Source organism: Neoarius graeffei, chromosome 23, assembly GCF_027579695.1.
Source record: "Neoarius graeffei isolate fNeoGra1 chromosome 23, fNeoGra1.pri, whole genome shotgun sequence".
Taxonomy (NCBI): domain Eukaryota; kingdom Metazoa; phylum Chordata; class Actinopteri; order Siluriformes; family Ariidae; genus Neoarius; species Neoarius graeffei.
The window spans coordinates 59,710,611-59,735,145 of NC_083591.1; the positions used below are offsets into that span (position 1 = coordinate 59,710,611).

The 24,535-nt window shown below is 42.6% G+C and overlaps 1 protein-coding gene across 2 annotated transcripts in view; it reads left to right on the top strand.

Annotated features, from left to right (window-relative positions):
- The window catches only part of atr (ATR serine/threonine kinase), a 30,750-nt gene extending 18,812 nt beyond the window's left edge, over positions 1 to 11,938 (top strand). For both annotated transcript variants that reach the window (XM_060906564.1, XM_060906565.1), the window contains exons 28-47: positions 1,211 to 1,377; positions 1,474 to 1,638; positions 1,943 to 2,034; positions 2,125 to 2,216; positions 2,342 to 2,519; positions 3,304 to 3,483; positions 3,608 to 3,767; positions 3,995 to 4,174; positions 4,308 to 4,450; positions 4,650 to 4,747; positions 5,138 to 5,370; positions 5,499 to 5,633; positions 6,772 to 6,972; positions 7,061 to 7,204; positions 7,966 to 8,116; positions 8,291 to 8,447; positions 8,603 to 8,756; positions 8,996 to 9,147; positions 11,215 to 11,320; positions 11,533 to 11,938. In XM_060906564.1, the coding sequence (XP_060762547.1) occupies positions 1,211 to 1,377; positions 1,474 to 1,638; positions 1,943 to 2,034; positions 2,125 to 2,216; positions 2,342 to 2,519; positions 3,304 to 3,483; positions 3,608 to 3,767; positions 3,995 to 4,174; positions 4,308 to 4,450; positions 4,650 to 4,747; positions 5,138 to 5,370; positions 5,499 to 5,633; positions 6,772 to 6,972; positions 7,061 to 7,204; positions 7,966 to 8,116; positions 8,291 to 8,447; positions 8,603 to 8,756; positions 8,996 to 9,147; positions 11,215 to 11,320; positions 11,533 to 11,706 (3,062 nt within the window). In that variant the 3' untranslated portion in view covers positions 11,707 to 11,938. The remainder of the gene's footprint in view (positions 1 to 1,210; positions 1,378 to 1,473; positions 1,639 to 1,942; positions 2,035 to 2,124; positions 2,217 to 2,341; positions 2,520 to 3,303; positions 3,484 to 3,607; positions 3,768 to 3,994; positions 4,175 to 4,307; positions 4,451 to 4,649; positions 4,748 to 5,137; positions 5,371 to 5,498; positions 5,634 to 6,771; positions 6,973 to 7,060; positions 7,205 to 7,965; positions 8,117 to 8,290; positions 8,448 to 8,602; positions 8,757 to 8,995; positions 9,148 to 11,214; positions 11,321 to 11,532) is intronic.
- Positions 11,939 to 24,535: the final 12,597 nt, after the last annotated feature.

Genomic DNA, 24,535 nt, shown 5'->3' on the forward strand with positions numbered 1-24,535 from the left:
GGAGTGTATTACTGAACCAACCGAGTACGAAATAAAAACTCTACTCAAAAATAAAACCCCAAAAAAGCAACAAAATGTGGAATAAAAGTATTTCATGGTAAGAATGTAGCATTTTTCACAAATCGCTCCTGTCATTTTGTCGGTTTGTTTACATTCTAAGCGAAAATGATTTTGTCGGACGTTTTGTATAAAGTTTTTCTTTATCAAATTTGCTAAAAATAAAAATGTTCTGTTTCTCAAAATCCAGTGAATGTGGATGGAATAAAACAGTTATTCCACTCAATCTTGTCGTACAGGGATTATAGACAACTCGGTGCTACACGCCTCGTCACCTATCAGCTCATGTACGACTCCATTGAGTGCAATAACTGTTAATTTTTTTTTGCGGTCTGGTTTCCATCAAATCCTGCGCTCTGATTGGCTGGTGAGCAGGTCCGTATCCTATGATACGGACCTCTGGTGACTCGCTCGTTCACAATAGCAAACAACATAGTAGCAATTTTTGTCAACATTTATTTTCGCATTTCTCAGGAGAATAGCATTATTTTACAGCATGGATAGCGATAACGACAGTGTTCACAGCGAAAGTGAGTTTTACTCCCCTGAGGAAGAAGAAATAAAAGAAAACATTTCAGGAGAAAGCTAAAAACCTCTAACTGTTGCTAACGCTGAGCAAAAACATGGCTGAATCCTGAATGACTCCGATTTGTATAAATAGGGGACGACATGGGCGGCAAAATGTAGTTTTTTTCCTGCGATGGAAGTGCACTTGTATACCGAGGATCAAGCAATTTGCATTACAGCCGTGAATGAGGATTCAAAATATCGGCTTGGCTCAGTTTTCCCTTTCGGGCGCTCTCGTTTTCTGTTAGAATTTGGTAAATAAATAAATAAGTATATTATTTACCAGTTTAAGGTCGGTCCGTATGGTGAAATACCGTGACCTCGGCCTTGAATACTGACCTCGGCCCAGAGCACCTCGCTCAGTACTTTCAAAACCTCGGTCACGGTATTTCACCATACGGACCGCCCAGCTGGTCAATAACATATTTTATGTTCCACTCTCTGTTCACTATACAGAGCAATATTTTGCAAATCTACCTCTACTTGTTCACAATACAGTGCACTATTTTCTAAAGTTATCATGTTTTAAAAACCTCGAGTCTGAATGTATATATATATATGTGTGTGTGTGTGTGTGTGTGTGTAGAGAACAGTGAGTATCAGTGTGTAGTTTCCTTCCTGAACCGGATTCCTCAGGATGTTCTTGCTAAAGCGTCGTTCCGTTCTAAAGCGTACACACGCGCTGTCATGCACTTTGAGGCCTTCATCAGGAAGAAGCAACAGAACATTCAGGATCACCTGAGCTTCCTACAGGTACGAGAGGGGATTCTTCATCATCATGATGTTTATTTAGCACCTTTAGGCACTTCTCGATAATCAAGAATGAAAATGTGTGTGTGTGTGTGTCAGGCGCTGTATGCAGCCATGCATGAGCCGGATGGTGTGAGAGGAGTGAACGCTCTGAGAAAAGAGGAAACTTCACTGAGGGAACAGATTCTAGAACACGAGAGCATCGGCCTGCTGAGAGAGTCTACAGCCTGCTACGACAGAGCCATGCAGCTAGAACCTGACCAGGTACACAAACACGCGCATGCACGCACGCGCACACACAGCCATGCAGCTAGAACCTGACCAGGTACACAAACACGCGCATGCATGCACGCACACAGCCATGCAGCTAGAACCTGACCAGAGATGTATATAAAGTATGTGCATGTGTGTTTTTATATAATGTTTGCAAAAAATCTGAAGTGCATATTTATTTTAGCTCTAAATACATTGTTTTAACTTTATCTGTTAAAGGTGCTTGACAGTGATGTCTTCAGTAAGTGTGTGTGTGTGTGTGTGTGTGTGTGTGTGTGTGTGTGTGTGTGTGTAGATTGTGCATTATCATGGTGTGATGAGCTCCATGCTGGGACTCGGTCAGCTCTCCACAGTGATGACTCAGGTTAATGGAGTCCTGGCGAGCAGGTGACCTTCACCTCATCTCTCACTTTTACACCCAGAAATAATTTACTCTCACACTTTTAATGATTCTAATTTGTTTTTCTGATCACGAAGGCCGCGGTGGAAGTCGGATTTGAACGCGTATCGTGTCGAGGCAGCGTGGAAGCTCGCAAAGTGGGATTTAGTTGAGGATTATTTGGCCTCTGGTGAGATTGAGTTTTTATTGCTTTAGTTTCAACAGAACTAAGATGTAAAATTTAATTTTCTGTAAAATGTGTTTGAATCATATATTTATAGGAATTGAGATATGGGGTCGTGTGTGTGTGTGTAGATGAGAAATCGAACACGTGGGGTGTGAGACTGGGACAGATGTTGCTCTCGGCTAAGAAGCAGGACTCTGAGTGTTTTTATGAGAAGCTGAAGTTGGCGAGGAGGGAGCAGGTGGTTCCGCTTTCAGCCGCCAGCTTCGAGTGTGGAACCTACCAAAGAGGATACGAGTACATCGTCAGGTGTGTTAGTGAGGATCAGGGAGATGGGCGGGGTCTCATGGAGCTCAAAGGTGCTAACTAAATAAAATGAAATGTGAATAAATCACGGAGTACACCCTTACATTTATTATTTTCTTATAACAGCACATTCTGAAGTGTTTTATTCCTCTCATACCGCTTAAAGAACAACAGGTCATACTTTTTATCTCATTATATCATATATTTAATGTTAAATATCTAAGTTAGTTCCTGTTTCTCTCTGTTATCACAGCTATAAACACTCGTTCCCTCACCAGACTCTTTTTATTCTCTCATGTAGTTAATCAGATAAAAATAATCACAGCTCGTTTCATTGTGTTCCTGAGAAACTGTAAAGAAGTGTAAACTCCTCTGTTCTGAAGACGTCAGAAGAAAACGTAAATTTCCAGCTTCACCTCTGACTATTGCACAGTGCTGACACTGGAGACTCCTTCCAGACCCCCCCCCCCCCCCCCCCCCCCACACACACACACACACAGACAGACACACACTTCTCCTTACATTAAGAAAACTTCACCACATTGAAGATTCATTTTTAAATCTGTTTATTATCAGTGGAGCGTCTCCTGTACAAATCTCTGTGAATGAGCGGTTACTATAGAAACCATAACGTATCAGAACGAGAGCATTAATATAAACCTGCACTACAGTCAGAGCTGCTGTTAGAGAGAATTAATCAACACCAATAAATCTGACCAGAGTCCGGAATTCAGCAGTGCTGTAGTAAAAATGTACTGTGTGTGTGTGTGTGTGTGTTTTTTTTTAGACTTCACATGCTCAGTGAGTTAGAACATGCGTTCACTGAGCTGCAGAGGGGAAGTGAAGGGTCCAGAGCGAGTGAGCTGATGCTGAATTGGGACGATCGCCTGCTCATGACCCAGAATTCCTTCAGAGCCAAAGAGCCGATCCTGGCTCTCCGACGGGCCCTCCTCAGCCTCAGCAAAGGGTAAGAACACACACACACACACACACACACACACACACACACAGAGAGAGAGAGTTATTCTGGAACCCTCACTCAGTACACACTCTGACTACTGACTCATTTATTTTTAATGTGTGTGTTTGAGGTGTGAGTGTGAGGAGCAGGTGGGTCAGTGTTGGCTGCAGAGTGCGAGAGTGGCCCGCCGAGCTGGTCATCACCAGACAGCCTTTAACGCTCTGCTGAACGCCGAGAACTCTCGCCTGTCCGAACTCTTCGTGGAGAAAGCCAAGTGGCTCTGGTCCAAGGTACAAAAACAAGGTCATGATCACATGACTGCCTGGCGTTTTGTCAGGAACATGTGGTAGCATTTAAATAAAAAGTATGACATTACAAAATAAAGCATCAAATCAAGTTTATTTTTATAGTGCTCTTAATAATAGATGTGTGTTTGTATCATTGTTAAAGCCTGACTGACTGAATGATGAAGATAATCTGAAGGGGTGTGTGTGTGTGTGTGTGTGTGTGTTTTCAGGGTGATGTGCATCAGGCTCTCATTGTGCTACAGAAGGGAGTTAAACAGTGTTTTCCTGAAGACCAGCATCTCTCCGATCCTAAGAGGATCCAGATTAAAGGGAAAGCTCTGCTGCTGGTGGGTCGCTACATGGAGGAGACGGCGAACTCTGAGAGCAACGCCATCATGAAGATCTACAGGGTGAGGATCATGCATGTAGGAGCTCACCAGAGGTGTGAGGTCCAAAAAAATACTATAAACAGATTGTTAGGAATAGGTGATGGTGGTAGCTATGGTAACCTGTGTGTGTGTGTGTGTGTGTGTGTGTGTGTAGGATGTCACTACGCTGTTACCTGAGTGGGAAGATGGGAATTTTTACTTGGCCAAGTATTATGACAAACTGATGCCGATGGTGACGGACAATAAAATGGAGAAACAGGGCAACGTCATCCGTTACATCGTCACTTATTTTGGAAAGTATGTCAATTTAGAGCTGGAGCTTTAAAATTCTTAATATTTACATTTTTATATTTTAAAATTTACATCTTATTGCAGTGATTATAAACATGTTAAAAAAAAGTGCAAATGGACTGAACTGCGTTTTCAGAGCATTATATCCACTCTGTGTCTCTGGTGTTTGCTTCTGTAATATAATCACTTCCTGATCTTCCTTTAGAGCGCTGCAGTTTGGGAATCAGTACATTTACCAGGCGATGCCGCGAATGCTCACATTGTGGCTCGATTTTGGTGCAAAAGTTTACGAAGTAGAGAAAGGTACAAAAATAAAACTCTGTAAATCACATCCACTAATGTCCTTTAAAAACAAGATAAACAAGGAAAAGGTTGAGGGTTTTTGTTTTTAATTAAACCAAGATTTTTTTTTTTCTTAAAATAAACAAGAGGTCAGTCTCTAATGAACACGCATTCAGCTCCAGAACTGAACGTAAAGATGTGTAAAAATAGGTTATGAAGAAATGACTGTAAACAGCAGTATAAAGATGTTTTTAACACATTTATCTCTGTAATGCTGAATCTTCTTGTTTTATTTGTATTATTTAATAGTAATAAATCTGGATTTTTGCCCATTTTTTCATGGTTCATGATAAAGACTGAGTGGTAAGTGTGTGTATTGGTTAATAGTGTGTGTGTGTGTGTGTGTCCCAGCGGGCCGTTCGGATCGAGCTCAGATGAAGGCGGATTTGAGTAAAATAAACGCGGTGATCAGTGAGCACACACAGCATCTCTCTCCGTATCAGTTCCTCACTGCGTTCTCGCAGCTCATCTCTCGAATCTGTCACTCCAATGACGAGGTGTTCGCCGTGCTCATGGACATCATCGCTAAAGTTTTCCTCACTTACCCACAGCAGGCCATGTGGATGATGACTGCGGTGTCGAAGGTCAGAAATCTCCCCAAATATTAGCACCGGATTATTTTAATCTGCCTTTACTGAGGTCTGACTTTATTTATTTTCTTAGCTCTGCCATGATTTATTTACTACTTTTATATTTTATTTTTCTTGCTCAGTCGTCCTATCCAACTCGGATGAACCGATGTAAGGAGATTTTGAAGAAAGCCGTCAGTCTGAACGCTTCATTTGGGAAATTTATTGGAGATGCAAACAGATTAACTGACAAACTGGTGGAGCTCTGCAACAAACCGGTGGGATACGCTTTAAATTAAATAAGAAAAATATAAATATATCTTACTATAATGTTATCGGAGTAACCCTGAATTACAGCATTGCTTTGTTGAATAGAATTTTCGTATCGTGTGTGTGTGTGTGTGTGTGTGTGTGTAGTGCCATGTTAACATAATTTACATCCTGTATTTAAGATTTTAGCTGAAACATGTTCCTGTATTGAAGCATTAATTGTGGGTTTATTGCTGCAGTTGCAGTGAGTCTATTGTAGATGTCAGCGTGGCAAATTTGTCGTATTTGCAGGAAAGTTTTGCAAGGGATTTGTTTTAGCATGTAAGGCCATGTACACACGTAGCCGGGTATTTTTAAAACCGAACGTTTCCCCCCCCCCTCCGTTTATAAAAATGTTTTATCCACACCACCTCGTCTTCGAAAAAAATCCCTTCCACACATAACCGAACATCTGCGTTTTCAATCACATTCATAAGCATTCCAAACCTGTAGATGGCATTATTTCCCCAAATCCTACCCCCTAATCACATCAGAATAGCACCTGCACAATAATTAACGCTTTCAAGGCACTACTCCGATCCATTACTCTTTGTCCATGCTTAATCTGGCTTCTGCAGTAAACAAAGGTCGCACGTTTGACGTCAGGGCAGATTTGTTGTCATTTTTTTGGCGCAGATTGTGACGTTCTAAAACGCAAAACTCCGGTTATCTCTGTCTACACGAAAAGGCATACACGGAGTTTTCAAAAATCTTCACTTTGCCCGGAGTTTTTTTAAATATTCGTTTTTGATGCGTTTTCATGTGGATAACAGGCCAAAACGTAGAAAAATATCTTCGATTTAGCAGATACCCGGCTACGTGTGGACGGGGTCTAAATCTCTGGCGTTTTTCCACTAGTATTAGTCATTAGCATTAAAGCTCTATTGCTGATTAATTAAGATTTAAATTAAATAAATGGCAGGATGATTAAATAAAGTCAAATTAAAAAAAAAAAGGTTAAACAGAAAACAAAGAGCCAAGGTATCACACATCAAACAAGAGTCCTGAAAAGACCTTGATTTTATGAAAAACGTATGGGACATTTGGCTTTCCGTAGTATTTATTTATTTATTTATTTATTTGTGTGTGTGTGTGTGTGTGTGTCAGGTGGATGGGAACAGCTCCACTCTCAGTATGAGTGTACACTTTAAGATGTTGAAGCGTTTGGTGGAGGAGTCGAGTTTCAGTGAGATCCTTATCCCGCTGCAGTCGGTCCTCATCCCCACGCTGCCCTCCACGGGTGGCGCCAATGCCAGCCATGACGCCTTCCCGGGACACTGGGTCTACTTATCCGGATTCGATGACACCGTGAGCTCTTTAATCAGCACACGCAGACCTGGACTTGTTACTGTACGGCTGATTGTCATGTGATCAAAACTGATTTCGTTTCCTTCAGGTGGAAATACTGGCGTCGCTCCAGAAACCAAAGAAAATCTCTCTGAGAGGCTCGGATGGAAAATGTTATACGATGATGTGCAAACCTAAAGATGACCTGAGGAAAGACTGCAGGCTGATGGAATTCAACTGCCTCATTAATAAAGTAATACACACTCGTTAAAACAAACAAACAAACAAAAAAGTGACATTTATCAAACTGAATATGAACAGATTGATTTGTAAATTGTTCATAGGAGTGTTTTTATACACAACAAATAATTTGGCATTTGTGAAAATCTCATGATTATGGAGGGAAAAAAAAGCTTGAAAGTGAACCTCAACTTGATCAACTTCGAATCATATCTACATGGATTAGTGCACTTTTATATTGTTTTATTTTACTGGTATTAAACAAACATTATGGAAAAAAATTAAGACCAATAAATCGCACTAATCGTTCAGTTATCACAAAAGAAGTGCTGCATTTTCACTTCTCTCTTTCTGTCTTTTCTTTCACCGTCATTTAGTGTTTTCAGCTGTCTGTCTGTTTTACCTTTTTTTTTTTTTTTTTTTAAAGATATTTTTTTGGGCTTTTTACACCTTTATTGGATAGGACAGTGTAGAGACAGGAAATGAGCGGGGGAGAGAGAGAGACGGGAAGGGATCGGGAAATGACCTCGGGCCGGAATCGAACCCGGGTCGCCCGCATTCATGGTATGGCGCCTTAACCACCTGAGCCACGACGCCCCCTGTCTGTTTTACCTTTTATGGAGTTTTGTAGGAGTCACCACATGCAAATGAGCTGCGTCAGGAAAACACTTTGCATATTACAGTTGATCAGTGCACGCACACACACACACACACACACACACACACACACACACATGAGTACGAAGAAAATCAGAGTTTGGTTTTGTGCCTCAGTGCCTGAGGAAAGACGCGGAGTCCAGACGGAGGGATTTACACATCCGGACGTACGCTGTGATCCCGTTAAATGAAGAGTGCGGCATTATCGAATGGGTGAACAACACGGCCGGCCTTCGCCACATCCTCACCAAACTGTACAAGGAGAAAGGTGTCTCATCACACATCCTGCTCCCTATTCACTGTTCCCTGTGTAGGGCACATAATCACTCACTCTAACTGCTGTGGGTGTTTCCCAAAACACACTCGCTGTTCACTGTATAGGTCACATAAACACCATCTGTCCATCAATTAACAATATGTAGAAATAATAATAATGTTACAGGGATCTATTTGACGGGGAAGGAGCTGCGGAAAATGATTTTGCCCAAAACAGCGTCATTTCAGGAAAAACTGAAGCTCCACAAGGACGTCCTGTGTGCTCGACACCCTCCTGTGTTTCACGAGTGGTTCCTCAGAACATTCCCCGACCCGACCTCCTGGTACAGTACCTTTCAATTTATTAATTATTATTATTTTTTAAGTTTTATTTTCATCTGTACCCCTGGAACAACATGATGCCCTGTTGATCACATTACCAATAATAATAATAATGGCTGAAGTAAGTGTGTGTGTGTGTGTGTGTGTGTGTGTACAGGTACAACAGCAGGTCTGCGTACTGCCGCTCCACAGCTGTCATGTCGATGGTGGGCTACGTCCTGGGTCTGGGGGATCGTCACGGAGAAAACATCTTGTTTGACTCCCAAACCGGGGAGTGTGTTCACGTCGACTTCAACTGCCTCTTTAACAAGGTGTGTGTGTGTGAGATTAACTTTTTTTTTTTTTTTTGACTCTAATGTTCATCATTTGTGGAAAATATTAGCGTTTCAATAATGTGTGATGTCACACCCCCGATCGCATCAAACTTAATTTAATGATTTTTTAATTGTAAACTTGGTCATTATGATTTGATATAAAACTAACGTGCCTGATGGGGATGAAGTGGATGTTTAAGATTTTGTGTTTAATCAGGAATGTTGTGGTGTTTCAGGGTGAGACATTTGACGTTCCTGAGGTCGTACCATTCCGGTTGACGCAGAACATGGTGCACGCCATGGGGCCGATGGGAACCGAGGGCCTTTTCAGACAAGCCTGTGAGGTCACACTGAGACTCATGAGGGACCAGAGAGAACCACTCATGAGGTTTAAACACACACACTCACTCACTCACTCACTCACTCACTCTCTCTCTCTCTCTCTCTCTCTCTCTCTCTCTCTCTCTTCCCACTGTGTGGTCCTGAGGTGTAAAATTTCTAATCATTAAGAGAACGTGTAGGTGAAGAATGAAAACGGAGTGTTTGGAATAAATCGTGAGATCATGAGTGTGTTTTATCAGGTCTGAGTTTTAGTGATTCCCTGTTTTAATTCCAAATTGGCTAAAAAAAAAAAAAGAGGACAAATATTTAAATAAGAAAACAACTTTTGACTGTTTCCTGCTGTCCATCTTTCACACTGTTGTGACGTTATCCATGAGTGCGAGCTCGTACCTGAACAAACAGATCCGGCTCATTCCACATCAAATCAACAGAAGCCTCCTGACTGACCAGCTTGGATTTGCTTCATACAGTCCTGTGCAAAAGTCTTAGGCATGCCAATTTTTTTATTTTTTTAAAGATACAGACTTTGATATAGATTTCTATTTTATCACTTCTTCTACATTATCGAGTCAGCATAAAAACATTTTAGAGTCCAAACATTCGTTTTCCAGCACAAAATAAAATGTTACAGAAAAAAGAAGTTTGTATCTGAGCAGCATATTCCATCAGAGACACTTTTCAGATGAAAAAAGAAAGCATAATGAAGGCTGCTGGGTTTTGGTGTAAAATGAAGAAGTGAGTGTGACAGTCAAAGTGTGCAGAAGAACTGTGGCTGGTTCTGTAAGATGCTCAGGAAAACCTACAGATCATTTCCACATAAAACTGACCTCACTGGAGCTCAGACAGAGATTTATTTTAAGTAAACGGTCGCCTCACACCAAATACTGACTTTCATTTATTATGGCTCACTGATTACTGTTTATAGTATTTTTTAATGTTGAAACATTTCATTATTTTTAAAGCCATTTTTGGTCGACAGCATTTCTTTACATGTGTCTAAGATACTTGAACAGAACTGTACTTTGTCAGTACACAACACTGTACACAACAACTAGTGTGATTTTCAACTTGCTGCATCTTTAGTTTTTAAAATCTTTTTTTTTTAATAATATCAAGTGTATATTGTCCAAGGATGATACAGTCTACCGTAAACCAATCATACCACTGGAAAAATCATGTTTTAATTCCTAAATACAGAAAATATAAAGTTGGTACTGGAACCAAACTATATTTATTAACCAAATATGGCTTTCATGTTTTTTAATGTTTTTTTTTTTCTTCCTTTGTTGCTATGTTTTTTTTTTGTTTTGTTTTTTCTGTCTGCGTACCCATGTGCTGGTTTGTTTATGTAGCCATGCGCTAATAGAACATTTCAATCATCGAGCTTGAAGAGTTCAGTCATAATGAGTTGTTTATTCGGGCCATGACCCCTTTATCTGATCCTAAATATCTCAGAAACTAAAGCAGATACAAGCTGAAAATTCTGCGCACTAGTACAGTGACATTATTGACGAAGTATGAAGCAAATCCAAGATGGTCATTCAGGAAAATGTTTCTAAAATCTTTTGATGTGACAGGTCCTGGCGGGTGTGTAGCCTTTGTTTGCAGTCATAGTGTTCTCACAAAACGCAAATTATTTTTTTACCGATACCCAGTATTTGGCAATTTGGGTTTGGCTCTAACAGAGTTTCAGCCCTAGTTCTTTTCTGTCCGCTCTTATATCTGACCCTGCACCCTACTGCAGTCCTGTGTTTTAGAAATGAGCCGAGTATGTGTTAATATTTGGATGAAAATGCACCTGTAATACACACGCCTGTGTGAGGGTGAGTGAAATGAAAACCTTAATACAACAGAAAAAATAATAAGGAATCCAGGACAACCAGACGCTCGTTAAATGGTGGAATGCTTGCACTGAATGAAATGGAGATTATGGAGAAACTTATACAGTTTTGTAACACCTGTTTACAATAAAAATGCAAAATAAAGAAAATTAAGGTTTTGATTTGCCTTGTGCCTCATCTGTAAGGTTTGTAGAATAGAATAATTCGGATTTTTTCGAGCAGATGATCTCAAGTTTTATTTGCTGTGTTTTTAATATTTGTTTGTATCTCAGTGTGCTGAAGACGTTCCTCCACGACCCTTTAGTGGAATGGAGTAAACCAGTGAAGGGTTCTTCAAAAACACAAGCCAACGAATCTGGAGAAATCGTCAACGAGAAGGTGTTTAAAATACTGTTCCTGTGTGTTTTATAGTGAGAGAGAGAGAGAGAGAGAGAAACCACTGTGTTGTGCTATTATAATGTTACTTTTACACACTTCTCACAGTTTATATATTTTAAAAATGAAAATTAAGCTGATCGTCTTAATCAGTGTTTTTGTATAAAGACCTTATTTTTATTTTATTATTTTAAAAAAATATTGTTCTCCTGCAGGCTAAAACCCATGTGCTGGACATCGAGCAGCGTCTCCAAGGTGTGATAAAGAACAGGAATAAAGTGATGGGACTGCCGCTGTCCATTGAGGGACACGTTCACTACCTCATTCAGGAGGCCACAGATGATAACCTGCTGTGTCTCATGTACCTGGGCTGGGGTCCGTACCTCTGACCCACTGTACAGATGTTCACTTTTCCACACAAATGCTGTTCATTTAGTTTTGGATCATTTTGTCCTGTTCCACTTCGCTTCCTTGTTTTGGACCATCTTTTGGTCTGATGATCTAAAAAGGTCAACTTTTTTCTTATTAAAAAGAAATAAATGTATATAATTATCTCCCTTAAACATGTAATAATCTAAAGTTGTGTATTCCTTTTTTTTTCCTCTTTCGAACAGCTGAGAATAAAGCTGCAAGTAAAGGTGATTTAAAATATTTGTCTTTATATTATCATATTGAATTATTGTAAATTTCAAATTTTTTTTTTTACCGTGTGTGATGCTGCCTTCCACTATGCATACATGTCAACCCCTACGCATTTCCCGTATTCTCTACAGATTTTGGCATTTTAAAAATGGTACGGGCGTAGTGGTATTCAACTACGGATTTTTCTACATTTTCACCTTAAAATTTTGATTTATTACCATCAAAAAAATCGTCATGAAATACGAAAATGCATGGGAGCCGCCATTTTCTACATTTAGAATTACTCAACCGGTACTTCCGCCAGTACCAACAAGCCATTCTGAATGTCTGAGCATGCGCAATTGTGATTTTCCTGCACACCGAGCGGGAAATAACAGCACATGTAGCGTAAAAATAGACAGGTCAAGAGGTCAAGACATCAGCACCACTGAAGAAAAAACTCAAAACATCTAAAACTGGAGGTCGCTTTCTTCCTGAATGGACAGAAACATTCAATGGAATAATTATCGCTTCCAAAATGGGTGCTGAGTATGTCAACTGCACAATTTGTTGTAGAGACGTGAAAGTGTTTGCCTCTGGAATTTACGGCATGAGGGAACACATGAAATCTCAAATGCATGTGAAGAATGCAAACCAGAAAAAGAGACAGCCGTCAATTAATTTCTTCACGCAAAAGCAATCAGGAACGTTGCTGAACAATGTGCCAAGTGAACCCCAAATTATTGGATTATGTGAGAAGAGACACTAAATTTTGTTGAACTGATATAGGGTTAAGAAAACACTGACTGTTGTTTAATTGAGTGTTAACAGTACATACGGATGTACAGAAATAAACCAGTGCATATATTAGGTAAGATCTGATACATTTTTATTATGCATGAAATATTACTATGGATTTGGTATGGAAATTATGGATTTCTTTACCAGGGAGTACAGGTGAGAGCCGTGAGGGGTTGACATGTATGACTATGACCAGCCCTAAACACCTACGGTACATGTCTTATGCAATATCACTAGTATTGTAAACTAGTAATCAACATGTTAGTATTATTTAAAAACAAAAGGAGAGGAAGTGTGTGTGAGAGAGGATATATAATTATTTTTAATGATAAAATTCATTGGATTTTACTGAGTAGCAATGTTAGCTCTAACCAGTTAACATGGTAGGCTATCTGTCTGTGTGGAAATTGATGGAGATCTCAAACTAATAAGTATTTGAAAAACCTGGAGGTCAGGGAATGTAGTCCAGGTGCATGTGTTTGTGGATTTGGTAAGACCTCCGGCTGGGAGAGCAGGTTTTTGGGGCTATCAAAAAAAAAAAATATCCAGGACTTCAGTGCAGGTTGTAGGTTCATACCTACTACACATTCACCTACTGAACGGTTTCCATTTGGAAGTCGCCCAGCACTGGATGATGTCTGAAATGGGTACAAATCATCAAAACTATTGTTTTCCTACAAGTGACAAACTATACAGTTTATCTCCAAAACTATTTCTGTATAATTTCTAGAGTCTTTTCTTTCTTTTGAATATGATTATTTCTATCACAGATGTCCATAGCACTAAGGTACAGGTACAAAAAAAAAAGGCTATGAAACACCCGCTTTAAAATTCAGCCCACAGTTTGTAAGATATGAGGGTTGTTTTACAATCAGGGTACAAAGTTTGTGTCGCAGGGGTCCAAAATTCAAATTGATTCAAACTGGTTCTTGTACCAGTTTTTAAGTGAAGGACGAGTTAAAGATCAGATTTCAGGTAATTTTTTGACATGTGTGTATGGTAGTTTTGTGTAATCTGCTATAAGATGGGAGAAACAAATGAAGTGATTCTCGGAGAGGACTTTTTTTTTTTGACAATTCAGAATCCACTACTTCCATAGTGCTTTTAAATATAAGGCTGTAAGCTTTGTGTTAGTTGTCTCTAATATTTATGTCCCAATATTTTGACCACATTTTAGGATGAAAATAATCATTTTAGATGTTATTTTATATTGAAAAATTAGCTGTCTCGGAGAGGACATTTTTTTGACACTAATTTGATCAAAATAGTCTGAAAACTTACTGGCCTCATCTCGTCTTCTTCCGCTTATCCGGGACTGGGTCGCGGAGGCAGCAGTCTAAGCATGGAAGCCCAAACTTCCCTTTCCCCAGACACCTCGGCCAGCTCCTCGGGAAGAACACCGAGGCGTTCCCAGGCCAGCCGAGAGACATAGTCCCTCCAGCGTGTCCTGGGTCTTCCCCGGGGCCTCCTCCCGGGGGGACATGCCTGGAACACCTCCCCAGGGAGGCGTCCAGGAGGCATCCGAAAAAGATGCCCGAGCCACCTCAGCTGGTTCCTCTCGATGTGGAGGAGCAGCGGCTCTACTCCGAGCTCCTCCCGAGTGACTGTGCTTCTCACCCTATCTCTAAGGGAGCGCCCAGCCACCCTGCGAAGGAAACTCATTTCAGCTGCTTGTATCCGCGATCTTGTTCTTTCTGTCATTACCCAAAGCTCATGACCATAGGTGAGAGTCGGAACGTAGATCGACCGGTAAATTGAGAGCTTCGCCTTTTGGCTCAGCTCCTTCTTCACCACGACGGACCGGTAAAGTGACCGCATCACTGCGGAGGCTGCACCGATCTGCCTGTCGATCTTACGCTCCATCCTTCCCTCACTCGTGAACAAGATCCCGAGATACTTAAACTCCTCCACTTGAGGCAGGACTTCTCCACCAACCTGGAGAGGGCAAGCCACCCTTTTCCGGTCGAGAACCATGGCCTCGGACTTGGAGGTGCTGATTCTCATCCCAGCCGCTTCACACTCGACTGCAAACCGCCCCAGTGCATGCTGAAGGTCCTGGTTTGAAGAAGCCAACAGGACATCATCCGCAAAAAGCAGAGATGAAATCCTGTGGTTCCCAAACAGGATTCCTTCCGGCCCCTGGCTGCGCCTAGAAATTCTGTCCATAAAAATTATGAACAGAACCGGTGACAAAGGGCAGCCCTGCCGGAGTCCAACATGCACTGGGAACAGGTTTGACTTACTGCCGGCAATGCGAACCAGGCTCCTGCTCCGTTCGTACAGGGACCGGACAGCCCTTAGCAAAGAGCCCCGAACCCCATACTCCCGAAGCACCCCCCACAGAATACCACGGGGGACACGGTCGAATGCCTTCTCCAGATCCACAAAGCACATGTGGACTGGTTGGGCAAACTCCCATGAACCCTCGAGCACCCTATGAAGGGTATAGAGCTGGTCCAGTGTTCCGCGACCAGGACGAAAACTGCATTGTTCCTCCTGGATCCGAGGTTCGACTATTGGTCGAATTCTCCTCTCCAGTACCCTGGAATAAACTTTCCCTGGGAGGCTGAGAAGTGTGATTCCCCTATAATTGGAGCACACTCTCCGGTCCCCTTTCTTAAAAAGAGGAACCACCACCCCAGTCTGCCACTCCAGAGGCACTGTCCCCGACCGCCACGCGATGTTGCAGAGGCATGTCAACCAAGACAGCCCCACAACATCCAGAGACTTGAGATACTCAGGGTGGATCTCATCCACCCCCGGTGCCTTGCCACCGAGGAGCTTGCAAACCACCTCAGTGACTTCGGCTTGGGTAATGGACGAGTCCACCTCTGAGTCATCAGCCTCAGTCTCCTCAGTGGAATACATGACGGTGGGATTGAGGAGATCCTCAAAGTATTCCTTCCACCACCCGACAATGTCCCCAGTCGAGGTCAACAGCTCCCCACCCGCACTGTAAACAGTGTTGGCAGAGTACTGCTTCCCCCTCCTGAGGCGCCGGACGGTTTGCCAGAATTTCTTCGAGGCCGACTGATAGTCCTTCTCCATGGCCTCCCCGAACTCCTCCCAGTTCCGAGTTTTTGCCTCCGCAACTGCCCGAGCTGCAGCACGCCTGGCCTGCCGATACCCGTCGGCTGCCTCAGGAGTCCTAGAGGTCAACATGGCCCGATAGGACTCCTTCTTCAGCTTGACGGCATCCCTTACTTCCGGTGTCCACCACCAGGTTCGGGGATTGCCGCCACGACAGGCACCGGAGACCTTGCGGCCACAGCTCCGAACAGCTGCGTCCACAATGGAGGTAGAGAACATGGTCCACCCAGACTCAATGTCCCCCGCCTCCCTCGGAAGCTGGGAAAAGCTCTCCCGGAGGTGGGAGTTAAAGACCTCCCCAACAGAGTGCTCGGCCAGACGTTCCCAGCAGACCCTCACCATACGTTTGGGCCTGCCAGGTCTGTCCAGCTTCCTCCTCCGCCAGCGGATCCAACTCACCACCAGGTGGTGATCAGTTGACAGCTCAGCCCCTCTCTTCACCCGAGTGTCCAAGACATAGGGCCAGAGATCAGATGAAACGACTACAAAGTCGATCATCGACCTCCGACCTAAGGTGTCCTGGTGCCACGTGCACTTATGGACACCCCTATGCTCGAACATGGTGTTCGTTATGGACAAACCGTGACTAGCACAGAAGTCCAATAACAAAACACCACTCGGGTTCAGATCCGGGAGGCCGTTCCTCCCAACCACTCCCCTCCAGGTGTCACTGTCGTCACTGTCACTGGTCCCAACAGCCAGCCGCTGTGTCCGGGGATCAGGTCGTCGAGGCCCCTGCCTTCGACTGCCACCCAATCCACACTGCACCAAACCCCTACTGCTACCTCTGTGGGTGGTGAACCCACAGGAGGTCGGGCCCACGTCACCTCTTCGGGCTGAGCCCGGCCGGGCCCCATGGGCAAAGGCCCGGCCACCAAGCGCTCGCATACGAGCCCCAACCCCAGGCCTGGCTCCAGGGTGGGGCCCCGGCTGCGTCCTACCGGGCGATGTCACGGTCCTGGATTTTTTCTCCATAGGGGGTTTTTGGTGAACTGCTCTTGGTCTGGCCTGTCACCTAGGACCTGTCTGCCTTGGGAAACCCTAACAGGGGCATAATGCCCCTGACAACATAGCTCCTAGGATCATTCAAGCACACAAACCCCTCCACCACAATAAGGTGGCAGTTCTAGGAGGGGTAACTTACTGGCATTCAACATTAAAACTTAACCTCCTAGGGCTTAGCGGTCACATGCGTGGACAGCACTTTATGGAAATTCGGAACAAGAATCCACATATGTGGACATTCTTTTTCTCTAAAAGTACATCTTATCAAAAGATGATGCTTAGTTTTTATTCTAATCAGGTTCTAATAAGCCCAAATAGCAAAGAGAAATAAAAAAATGCATGTAAAAAAACAGCTTGGGCCTTAGGAGGTTAACTATGTTTCCAATGATATGGAACCAAATGTGTGTTTTATGGTATAAAGAATGATGCAAGTGCATCCCTTTTGGAGCTACCTGTGGTCAAAAAAGCACTTTTTCTAAATGACACGAGTAATTTTGCTAAATATGACATATATTGCCATACATTCACCAAAAATAACGTTATCACCACATTTTTTTTGCATGGTAAATAGAGCTATCACAGGGCTACAATAAACAACCAAGTTTATTTAGTCAAGCCTTTTGATATTGAAGATAATAAGTGTTAAATGTGATTTTTAGCTTGCGGACCCTGATTGTAAAACAACCCCTATGATAAATAATAAACACGTGGGAATTTGGCGCGTTTCTGAACCGCTTGGCTTTCCATATTGCACCCAGTTCCCTCATCTGTGCGCGTGCGGCGGTTCCTGTCAGTCTTGCAGGTATGAACACTCGTTTAATCCGGTCCTCGCGCGTTCTTGTGCCGTTATAACGCTTTAATGTCGCGTTTATTACAAACCCGCGCTTTTACGAGGTCTGAGGTGACGCCATTTTCCCGCCACTTGCGCCAGGTTGAGTGAGTGGTGAGTGAGGGAGTGAGTGAGGGAGGGAAGGAAGGAAGGAATCGCCTCAGGCTGCAGCGGCTCTCAGCTCCATCTCAGCTCCGAGCGCGGATAAACGCCTCCTGCCTGCTGCGCTCACACACGGTTTAGTGCTAAAGTGCGTTTTTATGTTCATATCCGTGGTTTTATGAGGTAACGAGGCCTTTTGGTGAATAAAATTCTGACCGGTTTTGATGTCAAAACACCAATTAGCCGTTAGCAGACCTTCCGCGGGCTCATTATGCAAATCAGAACAGTTAGACGGAAATATGGAACCGAACTGGGAACATTTCTCACAATTCTTCTGACTTTACTATTTATTTATTTATTTATTTATTTTTAATTCTTATCTCGACCAGAAACCGTTTATTGTGTTGTATTAAATATGTAATTAAAAGAGAGCTCTGGCATCCTGAGAGCTTCACACTGATGGCACTGACAGTCAACAGGAGGAATTTTAAAGTCTCATCTCATCTCATTATCTGTAGCCGCTTTATCCTGTTCTACAGGGTCGCAGGCGAGCTGGATCCTATCCCAGCTGACTACGGGTGAAAGGCGGGGTTCACCCTGGACAAGTCGCCAGGTCATCACAGGGCTGACACATAGACACAGACAACCATTCACACTCACATTCACACCTACGCTCAATTTAGAGTCACCAGTTAACCTAACCTGCATGTCTTTGGACTGTGGGGGAAACCGGAGCACCCGGAGGAAACCCACGCGGACACGGGGAGAACATGCAAACTCCGCACAGAAAGGCCCTCGCCGGCCACGGGGCTCGAACCCGGACCTTCTTGCTGTGAGGCGACGGCGCTAACCACTACACCACCGTGCCGCCGAATTTTAAAGTGCTAATATTTTATTTATAAAGATATTATAGGATTTGTAATCACATTGTACCTTCGACATGTTTAATAAAACGTGTTTGTTAAAGTGTTTATCCATAGCAGCATTAAAACTGAGTTGAATAAAGACAGTGAAGATGTTGTTTTATGAGGACCATTTATTATCATTTAGTGATTTATCTTTAAATTCCATCATTCAGTGCTAAAAAGATATTGGAGTAAAATTCATAATAATATCATACAGAACAAAAACACTAATTTTAATTTTGTCTTTTCCACGTGCAGTTATGAATGTGACTCGGCAATATGGAGTTGTCAAGTAACCAAAAAGTGTCTCAAGGGGACAAAAGTCCTAAAACTGAGACAAATAAAGCTCAGTGCACTGGAGGACATGGCTCTCCTGGCACTATGGTTCACATAACTGTCAGTGAAAGCAATCGGAACGTGTCCTCAGAGAATCTACTGTCTCCAAATACCCTGGACGTACCTTCCCCAGAGCTCAGTCCCAGTCTCTCAGATGGGTGGACTCAAGACTTTAGCTATGATTATGTTAAAAAGAGCAGAACTCACGACTGTGTGATGGAAAGTAGACCAGATAGCCCAATAAGTCCTGAGAACAGAGATCAAGCATGGACACCAGGCATGTCCCCCCACTCCAGGCTTGTTAACAGTGCTAGCTTTCCGGGATTTGGCGCAACTCATCAGTTGCTACATGAAAATCAGAATACATCTGCCAACAACCGGGGAATCATTGATTACTGCAATTTGACACCTCAAGTGCCATTTGTGCCTTCTATCGCCAAGTCCATTCCAAAGAAAAGGATCTTTCTTAGGAAGCCCAAAAAGGCCATCAAAGACCTTTTCATCCACAAAAAGAACAACAGCGAGAATGTAACTTCACCGTGTACACCGTGTCAAGAATATGGACTAACAACAAAAAAATATAAGAAATCCTCAAGATGTTGTGAATCGAGGACTTCTTGCAAAATGAATGATACACTTTCTGACTCCTCGAGTGAAGAATGCGTTAACATATGTGAGGATGCTGTGTCACTGAAGAGCTTCGGCTCTCAAGCTGGTTGTGGAGAGATATTTGCAGATGAGGATTATCTTGTCTCTCTTGAAGGGATGCCAAAACTTAAAACAAGCAGAGATACCAGCGAAACTCCAAAGCGAAGTCCTGTTGCTTTTCAAGGGGGCATGGAGCAACTAGCATCACCTGCTCATCCTGAAGTCTTGGACTTGTTTGGAATGTGGGAGACCATCAATAGGACCATTTTTTTTAGTCAAAGTTCAAGCCAAGAAACAAATACAACCTCGACACCAATTTCTATATCACCCTCCTCAAACAAGACAGCATATCCTACTGAGAATGTTCAGAGCAAAAATATGACAGAACAAGAAAGTAATCTGAATCATACAGTGACACCAAAAAGTGAGAACCAAGAAAGCACTAGTGATGAGGGTTACTGTGATTATATTTCTACTGAAGATCACACTGGACAATCTTTATCACCAGTTTATTCCAGAAAATTCCCTAGGGACACATACAGCGGAGATGCTCTCTATGAGTTATTTTATGACCCGGGTGAGGCTGTAATGACCCCAATTTTTGATGATGAGATGGCTCTACCGAGCAGCATTATTGGCCAGCCAAGTCCAGACCTCCCATTATCCATGTACAGCTTCCATATTGGATCAGAAGAGAATCTGGCACCTCCTCTATCAGTGGACCTTGTTAGCCATGACTTTCTGCAGAGTAACTGGGTAGGGAAGGACTGCTTACTGAAGCTTTGTGATACAGAAATTTCCCTGGCTATGGGTATTGTCAACTGGATGAAACATAGGTCCATCATGAGTAACCAAACAGATTTGGGATCTCCAGGGATTAGCACTGGCAATAATGGAGATGTAGGTCAAGAAGAAAAAGAACAAACAACAGATGGTGGAAATGTCCCAAGTAAAGTAGTTCTGAGGACTGCTCATAGTAGAGGCAACATAACTGACATTAAATTGAGCAAACCATATCAAGTAGATGTTGGCCAGCTCTCAGTGGATACAGTGAAACACCAAGCTGGAGTGGTTACAACACCAGACAGCCAACCTAGGACCCCAACAAGTCATGTCTGCTTCCGGATATTCAATATCAATTCACCATCAACACCTAACAAGGATTTGGAGTCTCCTATAGGACATTCTCCTGGCTCTGGAACAAGTTCCTTGTTTGTGCTGGCCATAAACAAAGAATCTCTCTGTGACTCTTGCAAGGGGTCCCTGAAACATGGTGCCAAGGAGTTGCACTTGTGCCATTCGTGTACCTCCTTCATTGAGCGAATGAAGACGTCGGAGTTGTGGCCTCGTCCCAATCTTTACCAAGCTAAGCTTGCAGGAAGTCCACAAGCATTGCTTCCTTCTCCAAGCAGCAGTTTCGGGATAGCAAGTGACATCAGTATTCTATCGCTAGTTGAGCAGTGTGCTAATCAGATGTCTTCACTGAAGCTTAATCAGCATCAGCAGCCTTCTGATCATGAAACAAAAGCTGTCACCAGTCAAGAAAGTTATAACTATCCAAGAAAAGATCGTACCAGGAAGTACGTCAAGTCCAAGCTCAAGAAGAAAGGGCATGCAACAAAAAAAGTAGGTGACAATACAAATGACAAAGACAGTTTCAGCCATGTTGCATGTAGTCCATCCCTGTTGGAGGCGAAGAGGTCAAGCTTTGTCACAACCAACGACTCAGACAGTTTTCTTCTAGAAACATACAAGAGTCCTTGCTACCCACAAACTGGTCTATTCAAGGACACTAATGTAGTTCAAGCCTCAAGGCCTATTTCCCTTCCTCTCAGAAGTGCTACCTCCTCTCAGTTCTCGAAAAAAGAGCACCGCAATGCCATCAAGGTAAAAGAAAAAACATCTGAAAGATTGCGACGAGACAGGAAACAGGCGGTGACCAGGGATGGTTTATCAGACAGTGTCACCTCAGAGGAGAAGAAGATGGAACGAAGGTGCAGGATGAAGAAATAAAGCAGGTGCTCTTTTGTCTACTTGCAGTTATGGCAGTGTTTTTCAGTACGATCCACAGGGACCACACAGATAGTCCACATTTTACACCTGAAGCAGCTCTTTAGGGTTCTTGAAAAGAAAGCAAGGTTGAGCACTGTTGGAAGTCCCAGTAGATTGGATTGGACGATATAAAAACTGACCATAAAGTGTAATTTGACAGAAAATCTACAGCTTTCAAGTTTTATTAGTTATTGAAGGTAACATAACTAAGGTCAGCAGTCAGCACATGTGGTAATAGATTTATCCCTTTACCTCCCTAAGTGAGGTAGAATGCACCTCATGAACGTTATTAATGCTGATAATATACTGAACCCTTCAGGACCCTAAAGGATATAATCCAGTATGCAGCAGTGAAAGAACAGAGAGCAGTCTATACAGGAAAAGAAGCGAGCATTATAAGAAGTTGTGTTATTTACATTTACCTGATGCTTTTATGTGACTTAGAACTGAGAAAGCCTCCAGCTGAGCAGGTGAGTGCTCAGGGTCTTGCTCAAGGACCCAGCAGTGGCAGCTTGGTGGTGCTGGGATTTGAACTTGACGTTTCAATCAGTAACCCAGCACCTTAACCTCTGAGCCACCACTGTTCGATGAGATGAGGCGAGGCGAAGTGAGCCGAGGCAAGGACCCCTGTGTGTGCTGATGTTACAGTAAAATACTAAATGACTTACGGAGCAGCATTACTGTCATCACCCCAAAGTTAAAGATTTTCTAATTCTTCACGTGTTTTATTCCTCTTACACCACAGCAATTTACCAGCTATTACAATATCATACTTTATCAGTTTGTAGTTACATTTAGTCTTGTGGAATATCCACAGAACAAGTTAGCTCCTTATCCAGAGCGACGTACACCATACCCAGAGCAGCCTGGGGTTAGGTGCCTTGTTCAAGGGCACGCCAACTATTCCTGCTGGTCAAGGGAATCAAACCAGCAACCTTTTGGCCCCAAACCTGCTTCTCTAACCAGTAGGCCATGGCTTCACCCTGTGGTTTTTGTTTGGGTTTCCTCTGGGTTCTCCAGTTTTCTCACATGTCCCAAAAACATGCTGGAAGGAGAAGTGACTACTTTACATGACCTCTAGGTGTGAATGAGGATGTAGATGGTGCCCACCCAGGGTGTGTTTGCACTTTACACCCAGTGTTCCTGTTTTGGTTGTGAAGAAGGGGTCTTCAGTTCGATCCAAACAGAGCCGGTGTGGCTGCAGGTTCTCATTACAGCCAAATTAGAAGCACATTAGAGACGAAGGTGAACTGATTAAACAGTGAAACTCCTGCTTGGTTGGAATGAAAGCCTGCAGCCACACTGGTATTTTCAGACTTTCAGGATAAGACTGACGACCCCTGATATGGCGTGTAGACGGCCAGAGGAGTAGTGTAACGTGCACCAGGATACATGATGAATTCCTCACGGCTCCGGGGAACGAAGTGTCCTTGTCCTTTGTCCTTCTGCCACACAGCTTCTTATCCATCACTGAACAATCCTGAGGGGAACACAGGAGCGTTAATATAGCTAACAAAGCATTTATTGGGAAAGCCTCAGTCCATTATTTCTCCATGTCAGTGCTGATCAGGATAAACATCGCTCAGGTCTGATGGCAGGAGTGGAAGGAAATCAGAGACAGAGGAGATGGGACACCACAAACACCAGCTTTCTGCTCCACATTTACAAACCTCAGGCAGTTCAGTGATCACAAGCGTTACCGTGGTGCTTACATCAGTCACAGGAAGGGAAGTGTGTGTGTGTTTTAGAAGAATAATAATACACTTGTTTTGGTGCTGAATGTGTAATTAGGACATCAGGAGACTCGACTCGTCTATTATTAGTCTTTCTGTTTTTGCCGCTGAACGAGAAGAGAATCAATAAAAAGACAGAGACACTGTTTACTGACCACACTGTAAAACTCATGATAAAAAAATTAAAGAAAAAACAATTCAGGGTTTTTTTTAAATTCAAACTCTTAATAATTAAAAAAATGTACAAAAAAATCCTTTATCAATTTAAAGTATTATCACAGTTTTGTCTCTAAACACTGCACTGATTAAAAACTGATCCCTCAGTCAGTGATGATGTTTCATGGTTTTAAATGTTTTTAACATTTTTATAATTCCATGTTACACGTTCCAGAATACTGATATTTGTGCACAATAAATACTGCAGTATTTCTGATATTCTGTAAAGCTGCTTTATGACACTATAACGTTAGTAAATAGTAAATAAAATTAAAATAAATTGAATATATTTATATTCACTTTGATTGCTAGGTTGTGTACAATATCCTGTTTAGCGTTTGATCTTTGACGTTAAAACTGATATTTAATTAATAAGTTTTACACCTCCTTTGTTATCAAAGATTATTTATTGATTATTAATCTTAAGGATATATAGTTTATGTTGCTTATCCTGATTGTATTTATTGCCTATAATAAGGTTAAAGTGTTGTAATGAACTCCAGGTCTTCTCATTAATAATTCAGAATAAATCAGTGGAAATGGAAGCGAAGTGCACGTGAAGTCACAGGGGTGTGAATAATTTAGTGAGTTTGTTTCGTGCTGCTGACACCGTAGACATCACGTGATCAAAGTACTGGGTCAGAACCGGGGAAGAAAAATGCTTTGTTTATTTCTTCTCATTTGTGGAGATTTTTTTTGGTTCATGATTGATAATAATGCAAAAAACAAACAAACAAAAAAACCCAAAACCCTGTGCTAACATTAGGACTGTGACGTCATGTGAAATAAGCCATTGTCCAATCATGTGTCCTGTAATAATCACTGACTGGTGACAGACTCAGGACTTTTGTTCCTTGCTAAAGGAGTAAAGTTCTCGCAG